At 50.3% G+C, this 19,254-nt stretch overlaps 1 protein-coding gene across 6 annotated transcripts in view; it reads left to right on the top strand.

The window, feature by feature from the left end:
* The window catches only part of PIEZO1 (piezo type mechanosensitive ion channel component 1), a 57,602-nt gene that overhangs the window by 31,469 nt on the left and 6,879 nt on the right, over positions 1-19,254 (top strand). For all 6 annotated transcript variants that reach the window (XM_039330938.1, XM_039330939.1, XM_039330937.1 and 3 more), the window contains 28 exons: positions 433-693; positions 1,443-1,554; positions 2,067-2,245; positions 2,686-2,834; positions 3,142-3,297; positions 3,461-3,558; positions 3,818-3,981; positions 4,510-4,686; positions 4,943-5,068; positions 5,228-5,428; positions 5,740-5,944; positions 6,680-6,784; positions 7,604-7,757; positions 8,000-8,243; positions 8,420-8,516; positions 9,246-9,414; positions 9,788-9,877; positions 10,478-10,566; positions 11,190-11,261; positions 13,410-13,510; positions 13,967-14,075; positions 14,210-14,302; positions 15,559-15,731; positions 15,817-15,941; positions 16,861-17,046; positions 17,558-17,816; positions 18,498-18,686; positions 18,885-19,134. In XM_039330938.1, coding sequence (XP_039186872.1) covers positions 433-693; positions 1,443-1,554; positions 2,067-2,245; positions 2,686-2,834; positions 3,142-3,297; positions 3,461-3,558; positions 3,818-3,981; positions 4,510-4,686; positions 4,943-5,068; positions 5,228-5,428; positions 5,740-5,944; positions 6,680-6,784; positions 7,604-7,757; positions 8,000-8,243; positions 8,420-8,516; positions 9,246-9,414; positions 9,788-9,877; positions 10,478-10,566; positions 11,190-11,261; positions 13,410-13,510; positions 13,967-14,075; positions 14,210-14,302; positions 15,559-15,731; positions 15,817-15,941; positions 16,861-17,046; positions 17,558-17,816; positions 18,498-18,686; positions 18,885-19,134 — 4,333 coding nt within the window. The remainder of the gene's footprint in view (positions 1-432; positions 694-1,442; positions 1,555-2,066; positions 2,246-2,685; positions 2,835-3,141; positions 3,298-3,460; positions 3,559-3,817; positions 3,982-4,509; positions 4,687-4,942; positions 5,069-5,227; positions 5,429-5,739; positions 5,945-6,679; positions 6,785-7,603; positions 7,758-7,999; positions 8,244-8,419; positions 8,517-9,245; positions 9,415-9,787; positions 9,878-10,477; positions 10,567-11,189; positions 11,262-13,409; positions 13,511-13,966; positions 14,076-14,209; positions 14,303-15,558; positions 15,732-15,816; positions 15,942-16,860; positions 17,047-17,557; positions 17,817-18,497; positions 18,687-18,884; positions 19,135-19,254) is intronic.

Genomic DNA, 19,254 nt, shown 5'->3' with positions numbered 1-19,254 from the left:
ATCCTTTTGCTGTAGGATAATTTAACACAATACGATAAGATAATGAGTTGTAGGAACCATCCTAGACTCTCTTAGACTCATTCAATTTGAGAAGCAGGAGACTTTATACAATCTGAAACGGTCTAGTGTCTCCTGCTCAAGTAGGGGGTCAGACTAGAAGACCTCCAAGGTCCCTTCCAGTTCTATTCTGATTGATTGATTGATTGATTGATCGAAGCCTTTAGAATTGTACGGGATTACCAAAATAATGTAAATCTATAGAAATCTATAATTATTTTCTGTTTCCTTTTTGTACTTTATCTTCCCTCTTTTATAGTTTTTTCTTTTTTTCAAATCCTTTAATCTTGTGTTTTTGATCATCCATAAAGTTGTGTATATAAAAAGAGAAGCACCTCCCAGCCTGCTCACTCTGGGGTTGACTGTCCTTTCCAGGTGTGGAGCATCACCTATCACAGCTGGCTGACCTTTGTGCTGCTGCTCTGGGCGTGCCTCATCTGGATCGTGCGCAGCAGGCACCACTTTGCCATGCTCTGCTCGCCCTTCATCCTTCTCTACGGCATCGCTCTCTGCAGCCTGCAGTATGTGTGGGGGATGGATCTGAAGCCCGAGCTGCCCACCAAGGTCGGCTTCATGCCCCTGGAGCAGCTGGGGCTAGTGCAGCCTCCATACCCCTGCCTGGACCTGGGGGCTAAGGTAGGGTCAACCCCAGAGCCCGGTTTGACCTGTGTGGATACCTGCATTGGTTTAGATTCTTCTCTTACTGTCATATTGGTTTTTCTTCCTGCTCTCTTTCTCACTGATTCTTTGCTAGAAGGTGGGGCTCCAAAGCAGGTCTGTCAGCCCTCCGGGGCCTCTTGCACAGCTCAGCACAGAACTGTGATGTTCGTCATGTTTCTCAACCTCGGCAACTTTTAAGCCGTTAACTTTCATCAACTGCTTAAATTCCGCAGACAGCCTGCTTTAAGATACGGGGACCCCAATGCTCAGAATTCCCCAGCCCGAAAGTTGCTGGTGTGCATGACTGAAAATGACACCCAGTTTCATGAAAAAATGCAAGAATGAAGGACGCTGCCTTTCCGTATATGCACTTCCTTTTTTTTAAATTAATTTTTATTGGAAAATTTTTTTACAGAGTAAAGGCAGTACAATTTTAAAAAAAGTATGAAAAGTAAATTTAATATTGTATTATTTTTCAATCCAGGCTGGCAAATAATTTTGATTTCACGCGCCTTTAAGAGGGACGTGGGGGGAGTGTCTCCCAGGCGTCCTCGGACTGCACTTTGAGAAACCCTTCCAGAGGGAAGATGCAGTTCTTTCAAGTCTGCTGTTTAAGTTTTAACTTACAGACCATCCTTGCCTACTGAGACCAGACCCACTTCTTTTTGTCCAGGGCTTGACTGCGATGCTCTGACCTCTGTTTCTCCATGCCTTCTTCCCCACAGCTCCTTTATACTTTGACCTTTTGGCTTCTGGTGCGACAATTTGTGAAGGAGAAGCTGCTGAAAAAGAAGCCCCCTTCGGCCCCCCTGCTGGAAGTGACGGTTATCGAGGCAGGTGAGTACCGAGGCTCTGAAAACACGGGGTGAGAAGCAGATCCAGTACAGAATAATATGTATTTAATTTTTAAAAATCTGACTTTAGTGGGACTTAAAGCCCTTCCCCATCCATTTTATCTGCTAAATGGTTATCCAGCTGCATTTTTGCATTTGTGGGGGTTTTATTGGTGATCTCTTGCCAACCCAACAGTTGGACTTGCAATGAATTCTGTGCAGATGATCTGCAAACCTTATCTTAACTTCCACTGGAGAGCAGGATTGGTCTTCAGGACTATGCCAACCTATCTTTAGGAGGTGTATAAGCCTTTGTTTGCTCACCCAACATTTCTGGAATAAGCTGCGATGGGCTGGGTTCCCAAAACTCACTAAGCCTAAACTCAGTGCATCACTTTCTAGCTGGCCTGATAGGTCAACTGGGCTACAGCACTTTTAATTTGAATGAGGGTTGAGTTCTGCCCTGGGGTCCAGGTCATTCTGAGCCCCACTTTTCTGTTCCCCTCTTCTTTGCAGAGCCAGACCCCAAGCATGATGTCCTGAAAGTCCTGGGCAGCTGCGTGAAGGACTTCTACGCCAAATTCTGGATCTTAGTCTGTGCAGGCATGTTCATTGTGGTCAGCTTTGCTGGACGGCTGGTGGTCTACAAAATTGTCTACATGTTCCTCTTCCTCCTGTTCCTCACCCTCTTCCAGGTGATTAGTAGACCTTAGAGCAGAGAAATGTCAGGATTTTTAGGGATTAAAGGACTGAAAAAGACAAGGGTGCAAAGAAGGGGAAGAAAGCATGGAAAACCATCTCCCTTTTGCCTCATCCTGATGAACCACAGATTTGTTCCTAGAATTCCCAGTCATTGTGGCTTTCAAGCCAGACTGTCCATCTAATGGTAGCCGTCTGGGAATTGGGGAAGAGAAGTGTTTTCCCCAAGTGCCTCCATCTTATCTTTGAAACAGAAGGACTGGACCATGAACAAGGTCTATCCATCAGATGGGGCAGCAATCTTGGTAGTTGTTCTAAGATACTTCTTGGGGTCTCTTGAACCAATACAACAGATTGGAGGGGATGGATTAAACCACAGCTTGAAGATGACTAGGCGCTTTCCTCTGCCCTCCTATGCGCTCAACTTCTTTTGCAGGTTTACTACGGTCTCTGGCGGAAACTCTTGAAGGCCTTCTGGTGGTTTGTGGTTGCTTACACCATGCTGGTTCTTATAGCTGTTTACACCTACCAGTTTGAGGACTTCCCTGTGTACTGGAGGAACTTCACCCACTTGACCGATGAACAGTGAGTGGAGTCACAACTTTGTAGCCCCAGACCCATGGATCTGTGGATGAAGACTCCTTACCTGGTCTAAGTCTGGGGATAGATTCGGATAGATCTCTTGTTGATTTCAAATAGATCCAAACACTCTCCTCTGCCCAGGTGGGCCATTGGGACACTTGATTCAACTTAAGAGATTTGAGTGAATTGAATGCTTCCGAACTGATTTGTCAGTTCAGAAGATAACTGCACATAGGTCAGGTCCTGTCTGGTCAAAATCAGCTGAGTTTGACCTAAAGACTCAGAAGATCCTTCCTTCCTCTTTATCCAGACTGGGTGATCTTGGCTTGGAGCAGTTCAGCGTCTCAGAGCTCTTCTCCAGCATCTTCATCCCAGGCTTCTTCCTACTGGCCTGTATCCTTCAGCTCCACTACTTCCACCGTCCATTTATGCGCGTCACCGATCTGGAGTGTGTCATCTCACCCGGGTATGTCCATTGCTTTCAAGTGGGTAAGTCCCTGCTCCCAGAGCCAGCTTTTAATTAATTTGCTGGTTGGAGGAGAAGGAAGCCTCGGCCACTGTCCAAATCCTGTCTTTCCAATCCCAGGGATGCTTCAGCTCTTAAGTCCTCTTGGCGTTCTTGATTTTAGGAAGGGAGAGCTTAGTGGGAGCCAGGAGCTGCTTCAGGCTGAAGGTGGCAAAGCAGAAGACCACGAGCCAGATGATGATGTTGATGCCTCTTCTGAAGGTAAGGGGAGAAAGCTGAAGAAGAAGGTGTCCAGGGAAAGCAAAGGTCCATCTCTGCAAAAGGTACACCACCCAGGAAGAGAATTAAGCTTGTTGACTGTCAGCTGGTTTTCCTTCTAATGGAGAGTTGTTTTATTCCTAGCATCCTTTCTCTTTCATTGGAGAGGTTGGGGAGGACAAAGCCTTCTAAAGAACCAGACTTGGTGAAGTCTGAATATTCCCAGCTCCTCCTCCTCCTCCTCCTCCTTCCTCTCCCACAGAGGGTGTGCCCAGCAAGTGGGGCCTGGTGCTGGAGCGTCTCTCGGTGTTGGGGAAGAGCTTCTCAGATATTCTCAGCTGCATCCAGGTCTTTGTCCTTCGCCTGCTGGAGCTGCACATTTTGAAGCTTTTGGCTCTGTACATCATGTGGGTTGCTTTGCAGGAGGTGAGTCCCGGAAGAAGGACTGAGCCCGGGAGGGGAGCTGCTGAAGGCCAAGGGGAGGGCTTGATTTAGGCAAGGAGCCACCTGGGGATTGAACCATCTGACCTCCAAAGTGCCAGCTCAGGAAGCCACAGATACAGGAGATGCAGGCTTCAAAATTTAATGCCTCTGGTATTTTGTTTTCCCATGAACTCTCCAAAATATCTTCACACAAAGCATGTTTCAGTCATTGAGCTGAGAGTAGCAAGGAAAGAGGAAGATCTGCTTTGGCCCAGGGAGGTTGCAATTAGTTATGGGCCAAGGTGCGGGCCATGCAGAGCCCCAAATCACCTTTGAGGCTGCAGGAGTCTTACCTGGACGCATCCTTCAGCACCAGGATAACCTTCTCATCCCTTTTCTGCCCCTTGAGGAACTTTCTTTTTGAAAAACTAAACAAAGGTTGGTCAACTCCTCAGAACGCTGCTTGCCAGCCTCCCTTGCACAACCCAGAGTTCCAACTGCTGTTCCTCCTCTCTTCCTCTCCTCTTCCAGGTGTCGGTGATGAACTTGCTGCTAGTGGTGTTGTGGGCCTTTGCGGTTCCCTACAGCCGCTTCTGCCACATGGCTTCCTGCCTCTCCACCATTTGGGCCTGCATCATCATCGTCTGCAAGATGCTGTACCAGTTGAAGATTGTCAACCCACAAGACTATGCCAGTAACTGCAGCTTGGTAAATGTGCCCCAACCTTAGATCCAGAAATGGGAGGAGAGGGAAGTGCCTTCGAACTTGGGCTGTGTGTGTGGGAATCAGTTCCAGAAAGAGGTGTGGAAGGGGAAAAAATAGTGGTCACCAGGGAAATGATGGCTGATGATCAGATTGAGAGTTTATACCCTATCCTAACCTCCGAAGAAGAATAGTGAATTCTGTTGATGGCATAACATCTTCTGATTATAGTATTATAGTATAATTCCTTTTTTCCTTCTAGCCTCTGCTCAATAACACCAACCTCCAACCAGAGGAGATCAGCAATTCCACCCTCTACCAAGGTCCTGTTGATCCGGCCAATTGGTTTGGCATTCGCAAGGGGTATCCCAACCTGGGCTACATCCAGGTGCGTAGCAGCTGTTCCCGCCTAGCAGGTCCCTCCAGCCTGAAGGAAGTTGTAGTCCCATCATATCTGGAAGGGAACCTATTTGATACTAAGGCAAGGTGGTTTCTGTTTCCTGTTCTTGTTGCTTTGGCTCATCTGCTCCTTCTTCTTCCTCTTTAGAACCATCTGCAAGTTCTGGTCCTGCTGGTTTTTGAAGCGGTTGTGTATCGATGCCAGGAATACTATCGCAAGAAACACCAGCTGGTGACTCCGCTCACCCAGACTATCTTTGAAGATGCAACACGCCAAAACCTAGATCAAGGCTTGCTGAACTGCATCAAGTACTTCATCAACTACTTCTTCTACAAGTTTGGTCTTGAGGTAAGCTGGCCCTGCTGGCTGGACCGAAGAGACGATGCTACCTAAGTTATATACAATGAAGAAGTAAAGGTTAGCCAGTAAGATAAGACGCCAAGAGTGTCTGGAACAAAAATATCAAGGCATATGAAAAAGAGGTGGAGCTTTTGCAGTAATGAATAAGAGAAAGAGGCGTAGCATTTGGCCAAGAGAATAGAAGCTTCTTAAGTCTTGGAACAATCTTTAATGACAGAGCAGAGATTTCTCGTTCATCTCCCAAGATGTCACCAGACCAAATTTCTCTTCCTTGACTTCATTCCCTTCTCTTTCCCCAGATTTGCTTTCTAGTGACAGTGAACGTGATTGGCCAGCGCATGAACTTCATGGTGATCTTCCATGGATGCTGGTTGGTTGTCATCCTGACACGGAGGCGGCGTCAAGCCATTGCCAAGCTCTGGCCCAAGTACTGCCTCTTCCTGGCTCTCTTCTTCATCTTCCAGTATCTTCTCTGTGTTGGGATTCCTCCAGTTCTCTGCAATGGTGAGATTCCAACCTAGGGAACCAGCCAACAGTTGCTGCAGTTTTCTTTTCCAAATAGAACAAGTGTTTGGCATCCTTTCTGCTTCTCTCCATTCCCACAAGGCCATTGATGGAGGTCATTGCAAGTTGCTTCCATAAAATGCTCAGAAAACCAAGTACAACCCAAAGAAGGCAACCAACCATGGTTGTTATACCAAGTGCCATTCTGATCCTCGCATCACAAGGGCATCGTTGAACCAGAAAAAAAGTCGCCCAAACATTCAGTGGGCAGTTCCCCACTGAGAAAGGCTTGTAATATCTGGGGAATTTTAGGCTTGGAAAGAGCTGACTTAAGGATACTAGAAATTTACCAAATTCTGCATAATGGGGAGATGTGGACACAGGAAGAATTTTCTCCTCCTTGAACCGGCAGATCATCACAAAACACAGGAAGTGAGAGGCACACAGGGGAAGCTGCTCTTGGTTAAACGATTGACTCCTGTGCCAAGACGCAGTGACAGTGATCAATTAGGCTTTAAATGAGAATTGTACAACTCCCTGGGGGAGGGGAGAGATGATTGCTGTCTGCTGCTCAAAGATACACTGTCAGCACAGCGCTTGTCTCCTCCCATCATCTTGCTTCTAAAACAAAAAGCTTTGAAGAGGGGAGATCCTGAAATGAGAAAGGGAGGGCTGTTGTGCTTCGGAGCCAGGTCTTTTCCCTAGATGCCATGTTTGTGCTTTTTACCTGTCTAGATTACCCGTGGAGGTGGAGCCCCACCCTTCCCATTACCTCCGTTCTCATCAAATGGATGTACTTCCCCGACTTCTTCATGAAACCCAATTCAGTCAATCTCATGAGTGAGTACCTAGAAACAGCCCGCCTGCTGTTAGAAAACCTGGTGGAAGAGAGCTGTTTCTTCATTCATTTTATTTATTTATTAAAGAAATTTATATGGCCTTTCAAGAATTAACTCACAGGAATAAAGCCCCAAACACAAAACCCGATACTGCCCCCCACCTTTTTTGCTGTCCTTATTATGTAGTAATTAGTGGCAAAACAAGACATAGAAGCAAAGAAAGACTGTCTCCATTTGCAAGTGAATTCAGAAAGGGTGTAATATTTTGCTACTTGCTTGGGGTAATTAAAATCTTCCTCAGTGATCCACTGAGCCCCAGCCTTAATTCAGGCATGAGCCAAATTCAGCACCAGAGACAGCTCCTGAGAAGCGGGTTGAAGCCATTGTCAATTTTGCCCCTTAGAGCAGACGTCCCCAACCTGGGGCACCAGGGACCGGTTACCTGAAGAGACGTTTTTCCACGGACCAGAGGGGGCGTGGTTTTGTGTGCTCCCTGCATCTCGCGGATGAGGGTTTGCTTGTTTGTGCGGACCGATTACTGGACCGGGGGTTGGGGACACCTGCCTTAGAGTGACACTTTGGACACTTTTCCTTCAGGATGTAGTCCACTTCTTGAATATAGTCTGTGATATTCTCTCTCTCCCCCCACCCTCTCTCTCTCTCTCTCTCACACACACACACACACACCAAGCTGTGGTATGCAGATGTGGGCTTTTCCCTCTCTCCAAAAGGGGAGGCATTTCTGCAACCCACAGGCCACATCTGCTTTCCCGTGTCTGTTGGTGTGATGGACATTAAAAAAAATTGTCACTTTCCACAGGTGACTTCCTGTTGCTGCTCTGTGCCTCTCAGCAGTGGAAGGTTTTTGTCAACGAACAGACGGAGGAATGGGTGCAATTGGCTGGGGACAACCGGGAGCAGCTGGAGCCCCTACAGGGGCAGCCAAACCCCGTGCCCAATTTTGTCAACTGCAGGTGAGAGCAGAATAGTCCCCCCACCCTCCGGGTGGCTTTTCTTGGCTAACTTCATGCTAACTAGGATGATTTATCCTATTTAAGGATAAGGAAGGGTATTTGAACCAGCACTGCATTTAGATCCCTTACAGCTGGGATTAATCAATTGAGATCCATCAAAGATCAATGACTTTCGCTGGATTCTTGATTAGATTCCGCTGGATTCTTCTTATATTCTCAATTTTTTCTTTCCCGCTTTCCAGGTCCTACCTAGACATGGTCAAGGTGTGTGTGTTCCGCTACCTCTTCTGGTTCGTCTTGGTCGTTGTCTTCATCGCTGGGGCCAATCGCATCAGCATCTTTGGCCTGGGCTACCTTATGGCCTGCTTCTACCTGCTGCTCTTTGGCACCGCCATGTTGCGCTGGTCCCTGCGCGCCCGCCTGATCCTGTGGGACTGCCTGATTCTCTACAACGTGACGGTGATCATTGCCAAGAATATGCTCTCGGTAAGGTTGAAGTTCCCTGCAAACCCTTCCGTCCATCAAGCTAAAGGATGTTGAGTCCAGGCCATCCATTTCAAAACGGTGGATCCAGTTTTTTGTGTGTACAAAATGTGAATCTTTGGTCTGAATGCAGACAGCCGCTTTTGGGTGGGGTGTGATTCCCTTTCCGTTTCTGCCAGCTCCTCTCCTGCGTCTTCGTCCAGCAAATGCAGAACAACTTCTGTTGGGTCATTCAGCTCTTCAGCCTAGCCTGCACCGTCAAGGGTTACTATGACCGTGAGTATCTGCTGTTGATATCCAAGCAACTAAGATGGGACATAAGAGCTTCCTTTCCCCAGTTCTGGGGGTAGACCTGGAGTCTGGGTATGGAAAGAGTGGGAACAGGAGGGTTGTGTAGCTATGCTGTTTCCCCACTGAGGATTTGTGACATCTTCACAGCATCACCCAACTGTCCCTGAAGTATCAGAAGTCCTGTCCATATTACTGTTGCTTTGGTCCCATGATGATTGAGGGATTCCAGAAGTTGCTTGGGTGGAAAAGACTTTGGAGAAAGGCCAAAGACACACCTTGCTTTGGGCATGTTGGATGAGGTTCAACCAACCAGATTTAGCCAAACAAGATTTGGTTTACTTTGGCCCCACATTATATAGATAACCTTTTTGGCATGTTTACCCAAGGTTATCATTTAATGTGTTGCATAAACAACACCTGAAACCTGACCGAACAGCTTCTGTTATTTCTAGTCAGTTTGAGTGGACTTGTGTATTCAATCATAAAAAAACAGATTTGAATGAAAAGATGCATTTTGCACCTGGTGACACCTGTGACCTGCTGAGCTTGGCCGAGGCGTCCATTTCAGTGGAACAGGGAGACCTCCTCATGTGGGAGACCCCAGAGTCCCCACTGATGGAGAGCAGCTGGGAGGACCGTCACGTGTGGGCTCTGAGGTGTGGGGAGGAGTTCAGGGACCACATCTGAACCCCACCCTGCCCCCTTCTTTGCCAGCCAAGGATGTGGACAAGAGCCAGGACTGTGCGCTGCCTGTGGAGGAAGCTGGCATCATTTGGGATAGCATCTGCTTCGTCTTCCTGCTTCTCCAGCGCAGGGTCTTCCTCAGCTACTACTTTCTGCACGCCTTGGCTGACCTCAAGGCCTCGGCCCTGCAGGCCTCCAGGTGAGTGGGGGAAGGGCTGGGACGGGGAGTTTTGCCCATCCGGGGATGCAGACTGTGCAGTCCACTTTCCAGCAAAAAGATGTACATAACGAACAATGGGTTTGCTTGACAACCACAGTGTTCGCTCAAGAAAGATTATAAAATTGGGAGTGGTCACCTGTTGACCCACTTAACGACTGTCATGACTCACAACCATAATTGCTAGCTCGATTACGGCCATAAGTCAAGGACTACCTATATTGTAATCGTACACAGATTCGAGCGAAGAGCCATGGCCTGTTTCTAGGTTTGGTTAGGCCATTCTGGGAAATCAGGAACGTGGCTCGGCAGAGCTCTTTCTGACATTCATGGATCCTGGTTTGTGTCTCCTCAGGGGCTTCGCACTTTTCAAAGCCAGGATGATCAAGCAGATGACCGCCCACCTCTGGGCTGAAAAGAAATCCTTGATCCAACTTAAGCGGCAGTGAGTGTCAGGGGGAGGAGGGGGAGGAGAGGAAGACGCCCAGCGGGGGGAGGGGGGCGGAAGTTGATCCTGGCTTTCAGGACGGGCCCTGAGACACCCTTCCCTGGAGCAAGAAGTAGTTTTCATTTTTGTTGATCTGACCCCAACACCAGACCTGAGATGGAGGTCAGCCATCAGCTCTTGTATCACAACCATTTCTGGCTCTCCTGGGAGAGATCTTGTGATTCAAGTGAGGAATCTGCCAGGGGGAATCGAGGATCTCTGAAGGATCTGCAGATGGGAATCAGGGCTGTGGAGGGCTCAAAGCCCCTGAGATTGCTTGGAGGGGAAGCTTCTGCCCTGGTGGATGGAGGTCCAAGGGCCAAGCTGGGGCCTTCAGGCGGCGCTGAGGAAATGCCCGGAAGAGGACGGGGCAGGGAGACACGTGATCACTGGGGAGGAAGGGTCTTGCAGGGTCAAGCCACCCACTTTGACTTCTGGGGCCCAGAGAAATCACTTGAGGTGAGGAAACCCTGCAGGCAAAAGAGGATCCAAGATGGATGTTGGCAGGGGGAGATGGAGCCTCTGTGCCACTGCCCAGTTCCTGCCCTCTGCCCACAGGATGCAACGGATTCGAGCCAAGCAGGAGAAGTACCACCAGGGACAGCTGGCCAGAGACTCGGAAGAGGCCACGGGGGCAGACACGCCAGGTGTGAAGGGAGTTTCGGGGCCGGGCTGGGGAGCATTTCTGGAAAGCCTCTAGGAAGCCCACAGCTTGGCCATGCCCAAGGGCAGCAGTACGGCTCCACAGTACGATTCCACTGGATGCCCACGTCACATCAGTGCCACACGGCTGTTCTGGCAGCGGATCCTACGAAAGCAGCCGTTCTCCTCACAGGAGAAGCTGGAAAGTGTGACTTCAGATGCCATTTGGAGCCATGGAAGGCAGATGGGGGAGGATGTGGGTCTTCCTTTATCCTTGCAAGTCCCACCCGCCTTCCCCCTGGGATTTGAGCCCTCCTTGCCTGCAACCCCCATGTAGCCTTTGATTACACCCTGCTTGGTCTCCATGAAGAGTGGTGGGTGCTCTCTTCTTCCGCCCACTCCCAGCTGCATGAAGCAGGCATGGCTTTTGCCCCCGAGAGATTATGGGTTGCCTGGGAGGGACCCAGGCGGTGGCCCTGGTTCCTTTGGGCCTGGACTCGCAGACGGCATCAGGGTGCGTTAGGAGAGGGAGCAGCTGCTCATTCGGGCTCGGCTGGCATTGTCCATGGTCAGGCCCCCCCCCGGCCCTTCCTGTGACCCTCATCTGCCTTTGTACCATGTTCCACAGCCTCAGGTGCCAAGAAGGACCCTGGCCAGCAAAGGAAGCGCTGGTGGCGCCCGTGGTTGGATCACGCCACAGGTACAGCCCAGCCCTGCCTCAGGGCTGGTGGACATACTAACCCCTGGCTCTGCCGGCCATTGCAATTGCTAACCATGGTTTCATCTGGGTTCTGAATCCATCTCCATCCTGCCTGCCTGTTTCTGGACGAGGCCTGTCTCTCTTCCAGGGTCTTCCAGCCATCGCTTGCTTGGGCTGCCTTTCTCAGTCAACGTCTCTTGCTGCCTGGTCCTTCCAGAGACCACTGCAGCTTCAGTTCTCATCAGGCACCAGGACCCTGGTTGCTTGTCTCAGGGCTACCAGAAGCCTTGGGCAAGCCCTGTCGTGGTTGGGGACCATAGCTGAGACCTTTCAAGGTGGCCTAGTTCAGGCCTTAAACTGCGTGTAGATCCCAGACTCGGTCCTGACTTATTTGGTGGGCTGTCTGGAAGCTAAACCACTATCCAGACCAGCTGGTTCACACCATTCTGTGGCTTTTGGGGTTTGACTTAGCCAGCTGTGCCTTAGTCAATATATCGAAATTAAATCATGGCTTGCTTGTAGTATATAGACCGGGTGGAGCACAAAATGGTCTTGGATCATTGCTTATTTGTCAGTGCAACTAGGTAGACCAGACTAAGACGCTAATGCCATCACTCCTACTCTTATTGTAAAGTTATAGTAGCAGAATCTTGCAAGTCAGAATGTGCTTCCCCTGCCTTTATCTTTGGGCGAATGAGGTTGGGGCTCATCCAAAACACTTTCTCACATTACATTCGTGCCCGGGGCTCAGTCCCCTCTTGTCTGGCAGCTGCCTTGATAGCACCTCTCCCTCTGCCCATTAAGGACATCCCCGCTGCCCTCTACACCTGCCTTAGCCACGTTGGCTGAGTTCTCACTGTACGGGATAGGAACCTTCACCAAAGAAGGGAAACAGGGCCAGCTAGGTGCCAATCAAGCCACCTGCTTGGCACCCCTGTGGTCCTAGCCAGGATGGGAGGCTGGGATGCCAGAAACCCGCTGAGATGTTGCGTGGACAGCTGGTGGCTGGTCTCCTCCTCCAGCGCCAGCTTCTTATGCCTGCTTGGAGGGGGGGTTGTCTCTGCATGTTTTTGCTGCCTGGAAAATGTTTTCTCCCTGCAGCTTTTTGACTTTCTCTGCTTCTCTTTTCTTCCCTCTAAGGAAAACCACAATCTGTGGAGGGCAGCCCCACCTGGCCTGCTGTACCCTGCCCAGAGGAAGTAGCCCTTCCTTCTCGGGTGGACGGAGGCTGCCGGGGGAGGCAGGGCCATTACAGGGGTAATGTGTTTGCACGAACAGAACAGGGCGGGGGGAGCGGAGTCCGTCTGGGAAGAATCTTCCCTCCTGCTCACTCGAATTCCCTTGGAGATCCAGCCGCAGGAAAGGAAGGGGGTCTTCCGAACATTGCCCCCCACCCCCAGGAACGCACTGGGTTTTACTGGGGAGGGAGGGTTCCTTTGCAAGCCCCGGTGGGGTGTGCCCAATGCATTTAGGGCAGTATTTCTCAACCTAGGCCGCTTGAAGATAGGTGGACGTTAACTTCCATGCTGGGTGGGGGATTCTGGGAGTTGAAGTCCACCCACCTTCAAGTTGCCACGGTTGAAAAGCTCTGCTTTAGGGCGCACGCAGCGTCTTGCCTTATTGACAAAGCAATGCCAGGCAGTTTCTCAACCGAAAGCACAACCTCACAAGTTGAAAGGAGCCAACGGTCCAAAGCATCAAACCCGAAGTTCACAACAGCGGCAAAAGAGCCTAACAAGAATGCTGTAAGATGACTTGACAAGTTTGAGAAGTTTCCCCGAGGACAATCTAGGTCGGAAGAGCCAACTCCAAGCCAGCCTTTGCGCAGATGCTCCGGCTGGTCCTCCGGGGCTCTGGCCTCGCTCTGGAGGTAGACCCAGCGCTGAGAAGCGCCCCTTGTTGAGAGCAGCCAGTCCTTGCGGGATTTGAGGCTCGGCTCCTCTGATCTGGACGCTTTGCAGTCCTTCCTGTCCTTGACCTGTAGAGTGGCCCTTCTCTGTACATGCCTAGAGGCTCTCTTGTTCTTCTGTCACTTTTCCTGCATGTCTCTATTCTCGAGGGCTTCCCCAACCCAGGTGGGGCTATTGAGGAGGGGAGAAGGAGGAGAAGGGCATTGGCTGACGCTGCGTTTTGCTGTGGGGCTCCTAGTGCTGCACTCGGGGGATTACTTCTTGTTTGAGACGGACAGCGAAGAGGATGAGGAGTCAGCTGTGGAGGATCCGAAACCCCCAAAGCAGAGCGCCTTCCAGGTAAGGGAGGGGGCTGGGTTTCCCCCTACAAGGGCGTGGGGAGCACAGATATTACTGACTGTCTGGGATGGATTTATAGAAATTGTTTTACAATACAAGGCACAAAAGCTGCCTAATTCTTTTGTAGCTGGGCTCACAGGTGCTGGATAAATAAATATATTCCTCCTTTTTAAAGTCAATTTTCCTGCTCCCCAGACACTGATAGGCTGCTGCATGAATGCCATATATTAATGCACATGCTCAAGGTGCCTATGTCTTCTCTTTCCACCTGCTTGAGTTGTTCCTTGGCAAAGCTCTTGAGACTACTTGAGGCAGGCAACCCTGTGCCATGCAGAAGTTGTCCTGAGATGGTTCTCCTGGGGGTGGACTCTCCTGCCTCTGGGGTGTTCTGAGCTTGACATTCTCCAGCAGTTGAATGAGGCCGTCTCAGTCTCTCTTTTCGTCTTCTTGGTCCAGCTAGCTTACCAGGCCTGGGTCACCAGCACTAAGACTGTCCTACGTAAGCAACAGCACCAGGAGAAAGAGGAACAGGAGGCAGATCCAGCTGAAGGCACCTTGTCTCCAGGTGAGACCTTTTTTCCAAACCCAGCTGTGGACCACAAAGGGCTGCTTTCCTGACATGATTCAGAACATGAATGGTGACCATGGTCTATCCAGCTGAACACAATCCATTGGTTTCACCAGCTCTCCCTCTTGCAGGTGAAGAGGCCAAAGAGGAGATTTTGCCAGGTGAATTGACAGAGGAGAGACGCAGCCAGCAGGAGGAGGAGGAGGAGGAGGAGACAACTTCAGGTAGGTGGAAGGCAAGGCTCACAATGGAAGGGAATGCCTGCCCAGGTCACCTTTGACCCCCGCCTTCAGATTCCAAATCCCTTAGGACAGTGATGGCAAACCTTTTAGAGACCGAGTGCCCAAACTGCAACCCAAACCCACTTATGTATTGTCCAGTGCCAGGTGGGCGTGGCCCATTGGATGGGTGTGGCCCATTGGGTGGGAGTGGCCCACTGGGTGGGAGTGGCTGCGGTGGTAATGGCAGATTGGGTGGGAATTAAAAAGTTCAGTCAATCAATTCCAACTTTGTGAGATCTTTTTTTTCCCACGAGAAGTTGAAATTGATTGATTGATTGAACCTTTTTTTTTTTTTTTTTGCACATGGTGGTGGAGGCCTAAAGCGAAAAGGTTTTATAAAACCCAGCTGAAGGCCTAAGACTGGGGCAATGGCACATATGCCCACAGAGAGGGCTCTGCGTGCCACCTGTGGCACATGTGCCACAGGTTCGCCACCACGGCCTTAAGACAAGGTTTCTCAACCTCAGCAATTTTAAGATGGGGGGGACTTCAACTCCCAAGATTCCACAGCTCCAATTTTACAACTTTTTTGCACTGGTCATTAAATGAAGTGGTCATTGAGCAAACCTATCATTTACTTTGGGACATTTTTCCTGAAAACCAGATGTAAACATGAGTTTTCAGTAGCAATGTCATTAATCGTCACGACCGTGGGATGCTACACACGTCTGTAAATGTGTAGTAATTGCCAAGCACCCAAAATGTGGTCATGTGACTATGGCGGGGTGGAGGAATCAAAACTCTGAAACCAGAATGTAAGTACCTTTGGGGGGAGTCTGTCATAACTTTGACCAGTCACTAAGTAACTGGTCATAAGTCAAAGACTACGTGTACACAGTTAACCAGGAACTTGCACAGGGTTGCCGGCCTTCAGACAGAGCTAGGCCAATTGGACAGACTCCCTTGTAAGAGCCGGATCCTCCATGTACAGGGGCAGTTTGCTGCAAGCAAAGGGAGGAGGGAAATATGGAACAATTAACCAGAGGAACAGCTTGCCACCAGAAATTGGGGAGCTCCATCACTAGAGGTTTTTAAGAAGAGACTGGACAGCCATTGGACTGGAATGGTATAGGGTCTCCTGCTTGAGCAGGGGGCTGGACTAGAAGACCTCCAAGGTCCCTTCCAACTTTGTTGTTCTATTATGGGCTCCCTTTTCTGCCTGGAGATGTTGCGACTGACCCGGGCTGGTCTTTTCTCAGGGAAGAGCAACGTACTGCAGCGGGTGCTGAATGTCCTGCGCTTCCTGTGGGTGCTGTGCCAGGCCACGGTGGACGGCTTGACCCGGTGGCTGAGAGCCCTCACCAAGGAGCACGAGCATCTCTCCGCCGTCCTGGCCCTGGAGAGGTTTGTGCTCAGCCAGCAGCTGGATCAGGTGAGCGCCCATCAGCCAGGCTGGGGCTGGGCTGGAAGGGAACTCGGTTTGCTCAGGAAGACCCGTCTCTGTCCCGTCCACACAGGCAGAGGAGGCTCAAAGAGGCATCCTGGACAGATTATACCAGCCACCCCTGCCGGCCGACAACACCTCGCAGGACACGGCTTTGCCTGGGACGGCAGCAGTCTCGCCCAACAGCATGGCTTCCAGGCAGGTGCATATGGGGCCGGGGAGGGGAAGCCGGAAGGCAAGGATTGGGGCAGCTCTGCCTTGTGTACGTGGGGCTGTGGGCCCAGAGTGTGTGCCTGCTCCCTGTAGGGCACAGCAGTTGAGGAAGGAGCACCCCTGGACGTATAACAGGGCCACCTTCCCAGGAACCGAAAGTTGGACCAGTTGTGCCAGACCAGCTCAGGACAAGGTTCCTGTCTTGGAGGTGGACCTTGAACGTTCATCTCCCAGGCTTTCTAGCCCTAAGTTCTGCCTCCTCCTCTTCCTCCATCATCTTCATCCTTTTTCTCTCCACCATCTTGCAGCCCTGCTTTGGGGGCAGTTGCTGCAATAGCCCCTGGGTGGTGGGTGCCTTTTCCTTCCCTGGAGGCCCTTGACAGCCACCTACGAGGAAGTTGGCAGCTCAGTCTCTTGTATTGATTGAGATAGGGTTGGATGACCTCTTAGAGGCCTTCCAACAGTAGACTTGCACAGCATACCAAACTTGGACAGGCTGAGTTCATTTTCTTAGTGGCTTCAATGTTAGAAATACCAGCTGGTGCAGTTAGTTAGCTTCTTGTGTAGCATGTTGTGTGAATGTCTATGGAGATTCTCAATCATCCAGGTCATGGTTGTCCCAAAGGTGTTTTTTTCCAAAAGGCAACTGGACTTTCTTGTTTTTTTCCTTGAAAACTTTTTGCTTCTCATTGAAGAAGCTTGGATGAGAAGCGAACTGAACAAGCTTCTTGGATGAGAAGCAAAATGTTTTCAAGGGGAAAAAAACCACAGAAGTCCAGTTACATTTTGGAAAAGCAGCTTTGGGACAGACCTGTTAGGTGAATTCAGTCAAGTTTGCACCAACGTCAGATAACTGAAGCCCCTTGCTGTAAGACGCTGCTTAACCCCCATTATGATTGCACAGTGGCTGCGACGGGGCCGAGGTTTTCAGTGCTGACAGCACCGGCTACAACTCTCGAAGCGCCAGCGAGGAGCAAATTCCAGCTGTGGATCTTCCAGACAATGCAGGACTCCTTCCCAGCAACTCCCAGGAGTTGTTGGCTTGTGCTAAGAGTCGGCCCCGCACCGCCAGTGAATTGCTACTGAACAGGTACGGCGTTGGGCAAGAAGCCCCCCCGCGTATCTTGGCTTTTTAGGGTCACATGTGAGATTCCATTAACATCACCCGGTTAAAGATACACAGCTTCAAAAATTGGCATGGAGGTCCCAGTTCAGCACATAGGAAAAACTGTAAGACAATAATTTCTGGGGGCCTTAAGGATTTCCCAAACCGTAATGCAGGACTGTTACTACAAAGTTCATGGGACAGTCTGTTTTTGGGGGGGAAAGCACAGTTCAAAGATAAAGACCAACATTGTGTGCGAAAGTCCTCCAGAGCAGGGTTCTCCATCTTTGGCAACTTTTAAGACTTGTGGTCTTCAACTCCCAGAATTCCCAGGCAGAAAGGATCATTGTGGGAATTGCAGGCTCAGTATAATACAGAAGCTCTGTGAAACGTGCAAATGGTGGTGGGTGTGGGAGGAACTTTGCTCCTCATTGTAGCTTTCCCAACCTCTTCCCCCCCCCCATTCACACACACCCTTCTCCCTTCTGTCTTCCAGACGTGTCTCTTTCGAGGAGCTGGAGGAATCCGAGCAGTTCTACCGTTCCCAAAACCGCTTTGTGCAGCTGCTAGTGGCCTGTTACCACTTTGTGGCCGGGCACTCGGACCTGCTGTGTTACTTCATCATCATCCTCAACAACATGGTCACGGCCTCGGTCATCTCGATCGTCCTGCCCATCCTCATCTTCCTGTGGGCCATGCTCTCCATCCCGCGGCCCAGCAAGTCCTTCTGGATGACGGCCATCGTCTACACAGAGGTGGGGCCCTCCTTCAGCACAGGGGAGAAAGTTTCTGAAGCTAATTTTGAGGGGGAGAAATGGCTTAGCACAGTGTTTCCCAGCTTGGCAAACTGAAGATGAATGGACTTCAACTCCCAGGATTCTCAGCAGTGGCTGTGGTAGATGTGGAATTCTGGGAACTGAAGTCCATATACCTCCAGTTAGGAAACCCTGAGCAGATTTTCTCTCACTGGGTGCCCACCTGATGTGTTGGACTGCCTCCATTCCCCTACCAGCAAGAACTGGAGCCCAGCATGGCACACTGGAGAGGGCCGTCTTGAGGATCTCTGGCTTAGAATTCTCCGTGTTGTTGGGGTAGAACAAGACATAGCTGCCCCCCCCCCCAGAAGAAGAAGGCCAGCTCAACACTCAGTAGGAACCTCCTTTGTGGCTTTGTCAAGTTTCAGGAGAAATTGTGGTTGAGCCAAAAGGCTGAAGAAAGATAGCCCATGCTCTGGACTCATGATGATGGTTGAGAGTGGAGCCTACCTATTCAGAGGCAATTTATCTTTAGCTGCTGGGTTTCAGATAATGAGGAAAGAAGCTGCCTTCCATCTTTCCTTGTGAGAAGACACTTCTGGCAGAAAATGAAATGCTGGACATCCAGATCTGTTCTAGAGCTCTTCTCCCCTGGCCTCTAAAGCCTCTCTTCTTGCACAGGTGATGGTGGTGCTCAAGTACCTTTTCCAGTTCGGCTTCTTCCCCTGGAACAGCTACACCACCATGGTGCGCTATGAGGGGAAGCCTTTCTTTGCGCCTCGCATCCTGGGCATTGAGAAGACTGACAATTACATCAAATATGACCTGGTTCAGCTGCTGGTGCTCTTCTTCCACCGCTCCCTCCTGCTGGTAAGAGAATCCGGGCTCTGGAGAGGCTGGGATTCCCATCTGGGCTGGGAGAGCAACCTTGGATGAGGCCAAGTGACATCTGCCAAAGAATGTGAGATTGGGGAAGTTGCTAGGAATTACAGCAAGAGACCCATCTGGGGTGGCCTGGACTTCTTTCTCCCACGCTTGGTCCCTTTCTGAATGAGCTGTCCTCTCCAGAGCTATGGCCTGTGGGACCATGAAGAAGACCTGCTGGCCAAACCTCAGCTGGAGACAGAAGAATCGCCAGATGCAGCCAAAGAAGAGGAAGAGCCAGAGCCTGCAGCATTGGCCAGCTCCGAGGCAGAGAACGTGGTGGTGGAGGAGGAGACGGAGCCAGAAGTGCAGAAGGGGATCCGTTCACGGTTCAGAAAGAAAGGGGAAAAGAAGAAGCAGCTGAGCAAATCTCTGGATGACCAAAGGGAGGCAGGTATGTAGTGACCCGCTACAGAGGAAGCTGAAAAGTGGGAGGGCGGGAGACTAAGTTTGCTTACTTATTCAGTGGTTGCATTGATTAGATTGATTTATATGGCCATCTGGGTCCAGTTAG

The sequence above is a fragment of the Crotalus tigris genome, unplaced genomic scaffold (assembly GCF_016545835.1).
Source record: "Crotalus tigris isolate CLP2741 ecotype Arizona unplaced genomic scaffold, ASM1654583v1 scf7180000024433.1590703, whole genome shotgun sequence".
NCBI classification, from domain to species: Eukaryota; Metazoa; Chordata; class Lepidosauria; order Squamata; family Viperidae; genus Crotalus; species Crotalus tigris.
This window is presented reverse-complemented; position numbering and strand designations above follow the sequence as displayed.